Source organism: Salmo salar, chromosome ssa14 (genome assembly GCF_905237065.1).
Source record: "Salmo salar chromosome ssa14, Ssal_v3.1, whole genome shotgun sequence".
Taxonomy (NCBI): domain Eukaryota; kingdom Metazoa; phylum Chordata; class Actinopteri; order Salmoniformes; family Salmonidae; genus Salmo; species Salmo salar.
This window is the reverse complement of record NC_059455.1, coordinates 96484184-96498124: the sequence shown is the minus strand read 5'-3', so window position 1 is coordinate 96498124 and position 13941 is coordinate 96484184. Positions and strand designations below refer to the sequence as shown.

General features: G+C 44.4%; 1 protein-coding gene across 1 annotated transcript in view; it reads right to left on the bottom strand.

The window, feature by feature from the left end:
* Positions 1–13941, bottom strand: part of LOC106589103 (FH1/FH2 domain-containing protein 3) — a 119416-nt gene that overhangs the window by 13236 nt on the left and 92239 nt on the right. Inside the window, exons 20-22 of the mRNA XM_045693719.1 lie at positions 13401–13583; positions 7798–7917; positions 1665–1826 (exon numbers count right to left, since the gene is read on the bottom strand). Coding sequence (XP_045549675.1) covers positions 1665–1826; positions 7798–7917; positions 13401–13583 — 465 coding nt within the window. The remainder of the gene's footprint in view (positions 1–1664; positions 1827–7797; positions 7918–13400; positions 13584–13941) is intronic.

Below are 13941 nucleotides of genomic sequence, written 5' to 3'. Positions count from 1 at the left end.
TGTGTGTGTGTCCGTGTCCCATACCTTGGCAGAGCGTGTGATAGCTCCTATCTCAGAGTAAAGGTCAGTACTCTGAGGGTAGTTGGTGTGTGTGTGTGTGTGTGTGGTGTGTGTGTGTGTGTGTGTGTGTGTGTGTGTGTGTGTGTGTGTGTGTCTGTGTCCCATACCTTGGCAGAGCGCGTGATCGCTCCTATCTCAGAGTAAAGGTCAGTACTCTGAGGGTAGTTGGTGTGTGTGTGTGTGTGTGTGTGTGTGTGTGTCCGTGTCCCATACCTTGGCAGAGCGTGTGATAGCTCCTATCTCAGAGTAAAGGTCAGTACTCTGAGGGTAGTTGGTGTGTGTGTGTGTGTGTGTGTGTGTGTGTGTGTGTGTGTGTGTCCGTGTCCCATACCTTGGCAGAGCGTGTGATAGCTCCTATCTCAGAGTAAAGGTCAGTACTCTGAGGGTAGTTGGTGTGTGTGTGTGTGTGTGTGTGTGTGTGTGTGTGTGTGTGTGTGTGTGTGTGTGTGTGTGTGTCCGTGTCCCATACCTTGGCAGAGCGCGTGATCGCTCCTATCTCAGAGTAAAGGTCAGTACTCTGAGGGTAGTTGGTGTGTGTGTGTGTGTGTGTGTGTGTGTGTGTGTGTGTGTGTGTGTGTGTGTGTGTCCGTGTCACAGACCTTGGCAGAGCGTGTGATAGCTCCTATCTCAGAGTAAAGGTCAGTACTCTGAGGGTAGTTGGTGTGTGTGTGTGTGTGTGTGTGTGTGTGTGTGTGTGTGTGTGTGTGTGTGTGTGTGTGTCCGTGTCCCATACCTTGGCAGAGCGTGTGATAGCTCCTATCTCAGAGTAAAGGTCAGTACTCTGAGGGTAGTTGGTGTGTGTGTGTGTGTGTGTGTGTGTGTGTGTGTGTGTGTGTGTGTGTGTGTGTGTCCGTGTCCCATACCTTGGCAGAGCATGTGATAGCTCCTATCTCAGAGTAAAGGTCAGTACTCTGAGGGTAGTTGGTGTGTGTGTGTGTGTGTGTGTGTGTGTGTGTGTCCGTGTCCCATACCTTGGCAGAGCGTGTGATAGCTCCTATCTCAGAGTAAAGGTCAGTACTCTGAGGGTAGTTGGTGTGTGTGTGTGTGTGTGTGTGTGTGTGTCCGTGTCCCATACCTTGGCAGAGCGTGTGATAGCTCCTATCTCAGAGTAAAGGTCAGTACTCTGAGGGTAGTTGTGTGTGTGTGTGTGTGTGTGTGTGTGTGTGTGTGTGTGTGTGTGTGTGTGTGTGTCCGTGTCCCATACCTTGGCAGAGCATGTGATAGCTCCTATCTCAGAGTAAAGGTCAGTACTCTGAGGGTAGTTGTGTGTGTGTGTGTGTGTGTGTGTGTGTGTGTGTGTGTGTGTGTGTGTGTGTGTGTGTCCGTGTCCCATACCTTGGCAGAGCGTGTGATAGCTCCTATCTCAGAGTAAAGGTCAGTACTCTGAGGGTAGTTGGTGTGTGTGTGTGTGTGTGTGTGTGTGTGTGTGTGTGTGTGTGTGTGTGTGTGTGTGTGTGTGTGTGTGTGTGTGTGTGTGTCCGTGTCCCATACCTTGGCAGAGCGTGTGATAGCTCCTATCTCAGAGTAAAGGTCAGTACTCTGAGGGTAGTTGTGTGTGTGTGTGTGTGTGTGTGTGTGTGTGTGTGTGTGTCCGTGTCCCATACCTTGGCAGAGCGTGTGATAGCTCCTATCTCAGAGTAAAGGTCAGTACTCTGAGGGTAGTTGTCTACCACTATGGAACAGGCATGGTGCAGCAGAGACTGTTTATGAACCGTGTCCTTCACCTCAGGAACCTTCTCCAGGTAACTCAACTCAAAGCCTTTGGCCTGGGGGGGGGATAATGGTAGTTAGTAATAGACTAGTTAGTGGTACATCTAGTAGCTAGACTAGTCAGCTATAGCTGTAGTAACTGGAGGAGACACACACGGACAGAGGTCATTATTAGGCTACTATAATGTACAAACAAGTTTATTACAGTGGATCTGTAAAATAGTTAGAGTACAATAGAACAGAACAGAATAGAGTACACTATAATAGAGTAGACTAGAGTAGAATAGAGTATAATAGAGTAGATTAGAGTATAATAGACTACAATAGAGTAGATTAGAGTAGAATAGACTATAATAGAGTAGATTAGAGTAGAATAGACTATAATAGAGTAGAGTAGACTAGAGTAGAATAGACTATAATAGAGTAGATTAGAGTATAATAGACTACAATAGAGTAGATTAGAGTAGAATAGACTATAATAGAGTAGATTAGAGTAGAATAGACTATAATAGAGTAGAGTAGAATAGACTATAATAGAGTAGATTAGAGTAGAATAGACTATAATAGAGTAGATTAGAGTAGAATAGACTATAATAGAGTAGATTAGAGTAGAGTAGACTAGAGTAGAATAGAATTATAATAGAGTAGATTAGAGTAGAGTAGACTAGAGTAGAGTGGAATAGACTCTAATAGAGTAGATTAGAATAGACTATAATAGAATAGACTCGAGTAGAGTAGACAATAATAGAGTAGACTATAGTAGAGTAGACAATAAGAGTAGAATAGACTATAGAGTAGAATAGAATATAATATAGTAGAATAGAGTAGAGTAGAATATAATAGAGTAGAATAGAGTAGAGAAGACTATAATAGAAAACACTCGAGTAGAGTAGACAATAAGAGTAGAATAGACTATAGAGTAGAATATAATATAATAGAGTAGAGTAGACTAGAGTAGAGTATAATAGAGTAGACTAGAGTAGAATATACTATAATAGAGTAGACTAGACTATAATAGAGTAGACTAGAGTAGAATAGAGTAGAATATAACAGAGTAGAACAGAATATAATAGACTAGAGTAGAATATACTATAATAGAGTAGACTAGAGTAGAATAGAGTAGAATATAACAGAGTAGAACAGAATATAATAGACTAGAGTAGAATATACTATAATAGAGTAGACTAGAGTAGACAAGAGTAGAATAGATTAGAGAAGACAAGAGTAGAATAGACTATAATAGAATAAACTAGAGTAGAGTAGAGTGCAGTAGACTAGAGTAGAGTAGAATATAAGAGTAGAGTAGAGTACAATAGACTATAATATAGTAGACTAGAGTAGAGTAGAATATAATAGTAGAGTGTAGAGTAGAATAGAGTAGACTAGAGTAGAGTAGTGTAGAGTAGTAGAGTAGAGTAGAATATAATAGGCTAGACTATAATAGAGTAGACTAGACTATAATAGAGTAGACTAGACTATAATAGAGTAGACTAGACTATAATAGAGTAGACTAGAGTAGAGTAGACTAGAGTAGGATAGACTGTAATAGAGTAGAATATAATAAAGTAGACTAGACTATACTAGAGTAGAATAGACTATAATAGGGTAGAGTAGAATATAATAGAGTAGAGTAGACTATAATAGAGTAGAGTAGAATATAATAGAGTAGAATAGAGTAGAGTATAAGAGAGTCGACTATAATAGAGTAGAGTAGAATATAATATAGTAGACTAGACTAGAGCAGACAAGAGTAGAATAGACTATAATAGAGTAGAGTAGAATATAATAGAGAAGAATATAATATAATAGTATAGACTAAAGTAGAATATAATAGAACAGAATAGAGTAGACTAGAGTAGAACAGAATATAATAGACTCAAGTAGATTATAATAGAGTTGTTTAGAGTAGAATATAATAGCCTAGAGTAGAACAAGACAGAATAAATTAGACTAGAGTAGAATAGAATATAATAGAGTAGATTGGACAATAAGAGTAGACTAGAGTAGAATATCATATAATAGAGTAGAATATAACAGAGTAGAGAAGAATAGAGTAGAGTAAAATAGGACAGAATAGAGTAGACTAGAGTAGGACAGAGTAAAATATAGTAACATAGGATAGAGTAGAATAGAATAAAATAGAATAGAGTAGACTAGAGTAGAATGGCGTATTATAGGATATAGAATAGAGTAGACTAGACTAGAATAGAGTAAATAGACTGGAGTAGAATAAGATAGAAGAGGATATAATAGAGTAGAGTACAATAGACTAGAGTAGAATCATATAGAGTAGAATGGTGTATAATAGGATGTAGAATAGAGTAGAGTACAATAGACTAGAGTAGAATATAATACAATAGAGTAGAATGGCGTATTATAGGATATAGAACAGAGTAGAGTAGAATAGACTAGAGTAGAATATAATAGAATGCCGTATTATAGGATATAGAATAGAGTACAATAGACTAGAGTAGAATAGACTACAGTAGAATATAATAGAATAGAGTAGAATGGCGTATTTTAGGATATAGAATAGAGTAGAATAGACTAGAGTAGAGTTCAATAGACTAGAGTAGAATGGCGTATTATAGGATATAGAATAGACTAGAGTAGAATATAATAGAGGATAGAATAAAATGGGATAGAATATAATAACTGTGTTATGAAGTAAAACCAATGAAGAGACCAGGTTGACCTAGCTGTGACCTTCAGGAAATACTGCTCTAAATGACTTTTTTTGATGTTGGTAAACACTGTCATTGTAACTAAAACCCGGAAGCTTATAAGAAATCCCGCTCTTCCCTCCGACGAACCATCAAACAGGCAAAGCGCCAATGCAGCACTAAGATCAAATCTTCTACACCGGCTCCGACGCTCGTCGGATGTGGCAGGGCTTGAAAACTATTAGACTACAAAGGGATGCACAACCGAGAGCTGCCCAGTGACACGAGCCTACCAGACGAGCTAAATAACTTCTATGCTCGCTTCGAGGTAAATAACACTGAAACATGCATGAGAGCATCAGCTGTTTCGGGCGACCATGTGATCAAGCTTTCCAAAGCCGATGTGAGTAAGACCTTTAAACAGGTCAACATTCACAAGGCTGCAGGGCCAGATGGATTACCAGGACGTGTACTCTGAGCATGTTCTAACCAACTGACAAGTGTCTTCACTGACATTTTAAACCTCTCTCTGACTGAGTCTGTAATACCAACATGTTTCAAGCAGACCACCATAGTCCCTGTGCCCAAGAACACAAAGGCAACCCGCCTAAATGACTATCGAACCGTAGCACTCACGTCCGTAACCATGAAGTGCTTTGAAAGGCTGGTAATGGCTCACATCAACACCATTATCCCAGAAACCCCAGACCCACTCCAATTTGCATACCGCCCAAACAGATCCACAGATGATGCAATCTCTATTGCACTCCACACTGCCCTTTCACACCTGGACAAAAGGAACACCAATGTGAGAATGATATTCATTGACTACAGCTCAGCATTCAACACCATAGTGCCCTCAAAGCTCATCACTAAGCTAAGGACCTTGGGACTAAACACATCCCTCTGCAACTGGATCCTGGACTTCCTGACAGGCCGCCCCCAGGTGGTGAGGGTAGGTAACAACACATGATCCTCAACATGGGGGCCCCTCAGGGGTGCGTGCTCAGTCCCCTCCTGTACTCCCTGTTCACTCATGACTGCATGGCCAGGCACGCCTCCAACACCATCATTAAGTTTGCAGACGACACAACAGTGGTAGGCCTGATCACCGACAACAATGAGACAGCCTATAGGGAGGAGGTCAGAGACCTGGCCGTGTGGTCTCTTCCTCAACGTGATCAAGACAAAGGAAATGATTGTGGACTACAGGAAAAGGAGGACCGAGCACGGACCCATTCTCATCGACGGGGCTGTAGTGGAGCAGGTTGAGAGCTTCAAGTTCCTTGGTGTCCACATCAACAACAAACTAGAATGGTCCAAACACACCAAGACAGTCATGAAGAGGGCACGACAAAACATATTCCCCCTCAGGAGACTGAAAAGATTTGGCATGGGGCCTCAGATCCTCAAAAGGTTTTACAGCTGCACCATCGAGAGCATCCTGACAGGTTGCATCACTGCCTGGTATGGCAACTGCCCAAGCTTCCTGCCATCCAGGACCTCTACACAAGGTGGTGTCAGAGGAAGGCCCTAAAAATTGTCAAAGACTCCAGCCACCCTAGTCATAGACTGTTCTCTCTACTACCGCATGTGAAGCGGTACCGGAGAGCCAAGTCCAGGTCCAAGAGGCTCCTAAACAGCTTCTACCCCCAAGCCATAAGACTCCTGAACAGCTAATCAAATGGCTAACCAGACTGTGACGATGTCGTGTGTGTGTGTGTGTGTGTGTGTGTGTGTGTGTGTGTGTGTGTGTGTGTGTGTGTGTGTGTGTGTGTGTGTGTGTGTGTGTGTGTGTGTGTGTGTGTGTGATGTTGTGACGCCTTTTCAGGATGTGCCTACAGTGAGGATGTCTTTGTGTGTGTGTGTGTCTGTGTTTGTTTAACTATCATTGTGGGTACCAGAAGTCCTCACAAGGATAGTAAAATAAGGAAAAAGAGGGGAAATGTTGCTCAAGAAAAATTATATATTTTAGGTTTAGGGGTTAGGATTAGAATTAACATTAGGGGTTGTGTTTAGGGTTAGGGTTAGCTTTAGGGTTAGGGTTAGGGGTTAAGTTAGGTTTAGAATTAAGGTTAGAATTAAGGTTAGGGGTTATGGTTAGCTTTAGGTTTAGGGGTTAGGATTAGAATTAACATTAGGGGTTGTGTTTAGGGTTAGGGTTAGAATTAAGGTTAGGGGTTAGGGTTAGGGTTAGGGGTTTGGGGTTAGGGGTTTGGGGTTAAGTTAGGTTTAGGGTTAGAATTAAGGTTAGGGGTTATGGTTAGCTTTAGGGTTAGGGTTAGGGGTTAAGTTAGGTTTAGGGTTAGAATTAAGGTTAGAATTAAGGTTAGGGGTTATGGTTAGCTTTAGGGTTAGGGGTTAAGTTAGGTTTAGGGTTAGAATTAAGGTTAGAATTAAGGTTAGGGGTTATGGTTAGCTTTAGGGTTAGGGTTAGGGGTTTGGGGTTAAGTTAGGTTTAGGGTTAGAATTAAGGTTAGGGGTTATGGTTAGCTTTAGGGTTAGGGTTAGGGGTTTGGGGTTAAGTTAGGTTTAGGGTTAGAATTAAGGTTAGAATTTAGGTTTGGGGTTATGGTTAGCTTCAGGGTTTGGGGTTAAATTAGGTTTAGGGTTAAATTAGGTTTAGGGTTAGAATTAAGGTTAGGGGTTATGGTTAGCTTCAGGGTTAGGGTTAGGGGTTAAATTAGGATTAGGGTTAACATTAGGGTTAAATTAGATTTAGGGTTAAGATTAGGTTAAGGTTAGGGGTTAATGAAATAGGATTTTGGATGGGGATAAATGATTTGGTCCACACAAGAATAGCAATACAAAACTGTGTGTGTGTGTGTATGTGTGTGTGTGTGTGTGTGTGTGTGTGTGTGTGTGTGTGTGTGTGTGTGTGTGTGTGTGTGTGTGTGTGTCACGCCCTGACCTGAGAGAGACGGTTTATTTCTCTATTTGGTTAGATCAGGGTGTGGGGTGGGCATTCTATGTATTTATATTTCTATGTTTTGGCCAGGTATGGTTTCCAATCAGAGGCAGCTGCTGCCTATCATTGTCTCTGATTGGGAACCATACTTAGGCAGCCCTTTTTCCCTCCTTGAGTTGTGGGATGTTATTTGTTGTACTGCTGTGTAAATCCTGCAAGACGTGACGGTCGTGGTCCATTGGTTAGTATTTTGTTTAAGTGTTCTGATTTTAAAATAAATTCAAGATGAACACGTACCACGCTGCACCTTGGTCTACTCCTTTAGACAATCGTTACAGTGTGTGTGTGTGTATGTGTGTGTGTGTGTGTGTGTGTGTGTGTGTGTGTGTGTGTGTGTGTGTGTGTGTGTGTGTGTGTGTGTGTGTGTGTGTGTGTGTGTGTGTCAGAGAGACTCACATTGGTGCCGTTGAGGAAGTTTCCTATAGCAAGCAGCGTAGACAGGATGTAGCGTAGCGTCATGTTCTTCTCCAGCTGCTCCATCCCCTCCTTCACATCCTGCAGCGGCTCTGCCACTTCCTACACACACACACACACACACACACACACACACACACACACACACACACACACACACACACACACACACACACACACACACACACACACACAGGTCACACACACACACAGGTCACACACACACAGGTCACACGCACACACAGGTCACACGCACACACAGGTCACACACACAGGTCACACACACAGGCACACACACACACGCACACAGGCACACACACAGGCTCACACACAGGCACACACATGGGTGTCACACACACACACGGGCACACAAAACAACTAAATGAAGGCATTTCAGGATGCCAGAGTTATTTAGAGACTGCAGCCTGTTAGTCAACCTGTCAGGAACAGGTGCACTGGCTGACTGCCCACTGTGGTCCACCTGTGGTTGTCACACCTGTGGTTGTCACATAAAGGTGTTTAAAGGTTTTTGTCCTGGTCCGGTCAGGCTGCTTTGGTAACTACCAAACACTGTTCTGGTCCTTTGTTTCTGCACGGTATGTTATGTCCGTGTGTGTGTGTGTGTGTATCTCTGCATGGTGTGTGTGTGTGTGTGTGTGTGTGTGTGTGTGTGTGTGTGTGTGTGTGTGTGTGTGTGTGTGTGTGTGTGTGTGTGTGTGTGTGTGTGTGTATCTCTGCACGGTGTTTGTGTGTGTGTATCTCTGCACGGTGTGTGTGTGTGTATTGTGTGTGTGTATCTCTGCACGGTGTGTGTGTGTGTGTGTGTGTCCTCCATTAAAACTCCTGCTAACAAAACATCCCACTCTGACTGACTCTCCGCTATGGGAACGTTGCCATGCCGAAACCTGCGGTCGGGAATTCTGCCTCTCTGAACAACATGAAAGACACCATCCTGTGGAAGGCTGTAAACTTTACAGAACAACATGAAAGACACAGCGTCCTGTGGAAGGCTGTAAACTTTACATAACAACATGAAAGACACAGCGCCTTGTGGAAGGCTGTAAACTTTACAGAACAACATGAAAGACACAGCGTCCTGTGGAAGGATGTAAACTTTACAGAACAACATGAAAGACACAGCGCCTTGTGGAAGGATGTAAACTTTACAGAACAACATGAAAGACACAGCGTCCTGTGGAAGGATGTAAACTTTACAGAACAACATGAAAGACACAGCGTCCTGTGGAAGGATGTAAACTTTACAGAACAACATGAAAGACACAGCGTCCTGTGGAAGGCTGTAAACTTTACAGAACAACATGAAAGACACAGCGCCTTGTGGAAGGCTGTAAACTCTACAGAACAACATGAAAGACACAGCGTCCTGTGGAAGGCTGTAAACTTTACAGAACAACATGAAAGACACAGCGTCCTGTGGAAGGATGTAAACTTTACAGAACAACATGAAAGACACAGCGTCCTGTGGAAGGCTGTAAACTCTACAGAACAACATGAAAGACACAGCGTCCTGTGGAAGGATGTAAACTTTACAGAACAACATGAAAGACACAGCGCCTTGTGGAAGGCTGTAAACTCTACAGAACAACATGAAAGACACAGCGTCCTGTGGAAGGCTGTAGACTTTACAGAACAACATGAAAGACACAGCGCCTTGTGGAAGGCTGTAAACTCTACAGAACAACATGAAAGACACAGCGTCCTGTGGAAGGCTGTAAACTTTACAGAACAACATGAAAGACACAGCGTCCTGTGGAAGGCTGTAAACTCTACAGAACAACATGAAAGACACACCATCCTGTGGAAGGATGTAAACTTTACAGAACAACATGAAAGACACAGCGTCCTGTGGAAGGCTGTAAACTCTACAGAACAACATGAAAGACACAGCGTCCTGTGGAAGGCTGTAAACTTTACAGAACAACATGAAAGACACAGCGTCCTGTGGAAGGCTGTAAACTCTACAGAACAACATGAAAGACACAGCGTCCTGTGGAAGGCTGTAGACTTTACAGCACAGCTACAGGAGCAGAGTAACGGCATGTTTTACATTCCCTGTTTCTGTGTGTCCCAAATAGCACCCTATCCCTTATATAGAGCGCTATGGGCCCTAGTCAAAAGTACTGCACTATATAGGGAATAGGGTGCCATTTCGGCTGCAACTTTTTTTGCTTTGAACTTCACCTCACAGTCAGATGCATTCCTTGTTTAACTGAAAAATGATCTTTGTCTCTCTGCCAGATAGGACCTTGTCTCATCGTGGTCTCTGTCTCTCTGAGGACCTTGTCTAATCGTGGTCTCTGTCTCTCTGAGGACCTTGTCTCATCGTGGTCTCTGTCTCTCTGAGGACCTTGTCTCATCATGGTCTCTGTCTCTCTGAGGACCTTGTCTCATAATGGTCTCTGTCTCTCTGAGGACCTTGTCTCATCATGGTCTCTGTCTCTCTGAGGACCTTGTCTCATCATGGTCTCTGTCTCTCTGAGGACCTTGTCTCATCATGGTTTCTGTCTCTCTGAGGACCTTGTCTCATCGTGGTCTCTGAGGACCTTGTCTCATCATGGTCTCTGTCTCTCTAAGGACCTTGTCTCATCGTGGTCTCTGTCTCTCTGAGGACCTTGTCTCATCATGGTTTCTGTCTCTCTGAGGACCTTGTCTCATCATGGTCTCTGTCTCTCTAAGGACCTTGTCTCATCGTGGTCTCTGTCTCTCTGAGGACCTTGTCTCATCATGGTCTCTGTCTCTCTGAGGACCTTGTCTCATCGTGGTCTCTGTCTCTCTAAGGACCTTGTCTCATCGTGGTCTCTGTCTCTCTGAGGACCTTGTCTCATCGTGGTCTCTGTCTCTCTGAGGACCTTGTCTCATCGTGGTCTCTGTCTCTCTGAGGACCTTGTCTCATCATGGTCTCTGTCTCTCTGAGGACCTTGTCTCATAATGGTCTCTGTCTCTCTGAGGACCTTGTCTCATCATGGTCTCTGTCTCTCTGAGGACCTTGTCTCATCATGGTCTCTGTCTCTCTGAGGACCTTGTCTCATCATGGTTTCTGTCTCTCTGAGGACCTTGTCTCATCGTGGTCTCTGAGGACCTTGTCTCATCATGGTCTCTGTCTCTCTAAGGACCTTGTCTCATCGTGGTCTCTGTCTCTCTGAGGACCTTGTCTCATCATGGTTTCTGTCTCTCTGAGGACCTTGTCTCATCATGGTCTCTGTCTCTCTAAGGACCTTGTCTCATCGTGGTCTCTGTCTCTCTGAGGACCTTGTCTCATCATGGTCTCTGTCTCTCTGAGGACCTTGTCTCATCGTGGTCTCTGTCTCTCTGAGGACCTTGTCTCATCGTGGTCTCTGTCTCTCTGAGGACCTTGTCTCATCGTGGTCTCTGTCTCTCTAAGGACCTTGTCTCATCGTGGTCTCTGTCTCTCTAAGGACCTTGTCTCATCGTGGTCTCTGTCTCTCTGAGGACCTTGTCTCATCGTGGTCTCTGTCTCTCTGAGGACCTTGTCTCATCGTGGTCTCTGTCTCTCTAAGGACCTTGTCTCATCGTGGTCTCTGTCTCTCTGAGGACCTTGTCTCATCGTGGTCTCTGTCTCTCTGAGGACAGTATGTGTCAAATACGCTCTAAAGAATCAACCGGTACAATAGAACCAATAGAATAGTCCAAAAACGTGGCAACACCAAGCTAAACAAAGCACACCTCAAATACTTTGACCAAGGTTTGATACACTGTCCCCATCATCTGCAACACGCAAGAACAACGTCAACGATGTAACTGAGTTACACTTCATATGAGGAAATAAGTCAATTGAAATAAATTCATTAGTCCCTAATTATGGATTTCACTTGACTGGGAATTCAGATATGCATCTGTTGGTCACAGATACCTTAAGAAAATAAGGTAGGGGCGCGGATCAGAAAACCAGTCAGTATCTGGTGTGACCACTATTTACCTCATGCAACGCGACACTTCTCCTTCACATAGAGTTGATCAGGCTGTTGATTGTGGCCTGTGGAATGTTGTCCCTCTCCTCTTCAATGGCTGTGTGAAGTTTCTGGATATTGGCAGGAACTGGAACACGCTGTCGTACACGTCGATCCAGAGCATCCCAAACATGCTCAATGAGTGACATGTCTGGTGAGTATGCAAGCCATGGAAGAACTGGGACATTTTTATGCTTCCAGGAATTGTGTACAGATCCTTGCAACATGGGGCTGTGCGATATCATGCTGAAACATGAGGTGATGGCGGCGGATGAATGGCACGACAATGGTCCTCAGGATCTCATCACTGAATCTCTGTGCATTCAAATTGCCATTGATAAAATTCAATTGTGTTCGTTATCCGTAGCTTATTCCTGACCACACCATAACCCCACCTCCACCATGGGACCCATACCATAACCCCACCTCCACCATGGGGCCCATACCATAACCCCACCTCCACCATGGGGCCCATACCATAACCCCACCTCCACCATGTGGCCCATACCATAACCCCACCTCCACCATGGGGCCCATACCATAACCCCACCTCCACCATGGGGCCCATACCATAACTCCACCTCCACCATGGGGCCCATACCATAACCCCACCTCCACCATGGGGCCCATACCATAACCCCACCACAACCATGGGGCCCATACCATAACCCCACCTCCACCATGGGGTCCATACCATAACCCCACCTCCACCATGGGGCCCATACCATAACCCCACCTCCACCATGGGACCCATACCATAACCCCACCTCCACCATGGGGCCCATACCATAACCCCACCGCCACCATGGGGCACTCTGTTCACAACGTTGACATCAGCAAACCGCTCGCCCACACAACGCCCTACACGCTGTCTTTCATCTGCCTGGTACAGTTGAAACCGGGATTCATCCGTGAAGAGCACACTTCTTCAGCGTACCAGTGACCACCGAAGGTGAGCATTTGCTCACTGAAGTCAAGACTGGTGAGGATGACAAGCACGCCGTTGAGTTTCCCTGAGACGGTTTCTGACAGTTTGTGCAGAAATTCGTAAGTTGTGCAAACCCACAGTTTCATCAGCTGTCCAGGTGGCTGGTCTGAGATGATCCCGCAGGTGAAGAACACGGATGTGGAGGTCCTGGGCTGGTGTGGTTACATGTGGTCTGCAGACAAATTCTCTAAAACGACATTGGAGGCGGCTTATGGCAGAGAAATGAACATCCATTTCTCTGGCAACATCTCTGGTGGACATTCCTGCAGTCAGCATGCCAATTGTACCTTCCCTTAAAACTTGAGACATCCGACCTTTTATTGTCCCCAGCGCAAGGTGCACCTGTGTAATGATCATGGTGTTTAATGAGCTTCTTGATATGCCACACCTGTCAGGTGGATGGATTATCTTGGCAAAGGAAAAATGTTCACTAACAGGCATGTAAACAAATTTGTGCACAACATTTTAGAGAAAAGCTTAATGTGAGAATAGAACATTTCTGGGATCTTTTATTTCAGCTCATGAAACACGGGACCAAAACTTTAGTTGTTGTGATTTATATTTTTGTTCAGTGTACTTCCTCCCCCCCCCCCCACACACACACATACCATTTCCGTAGCCTCGTAGTCCATCTTGAAGGCCCAGAGCTGTAGTCTGGCTGACAGTTCGCTGATGGAGGACAGGGTGAGGAGAAACTGTTCTGCTGAGCCCAGGGGGACGTCAGGGTTGGCCAGCTGAGCATCCTGAATCTTCTGCTTCTCCTCCTCCGAAGGGATCATCGTCAGGATTTTCTACAGGATTAAAGAGTACGCAGAGGAGATGGAAAGAGTGTCCTGAAGATTCTGCTTAAGTTCAGTTGGATTGAGCGGTTACATTCATCAACCAAGTCACAACAGACCCTGTGATTTCCTGGCAAATTGAAAAAATGATGTCCTCTGATTGGTTTAAAGCTGTAAATAATGCTACGCTTTGATTGGCTTGAATTCTTAACAACATGGAGTAGCTTTGGACTGACTACCCTGGGTACTGCAACATCATCTACTGTTGGAATGACTACCCTGGGTACTGCAACATCATCTACTGTTGGACTGACTACCCTGGGGTACTGTAAACAAAATCTACTGTTGGACTGGCTACCCTGGGTACTGC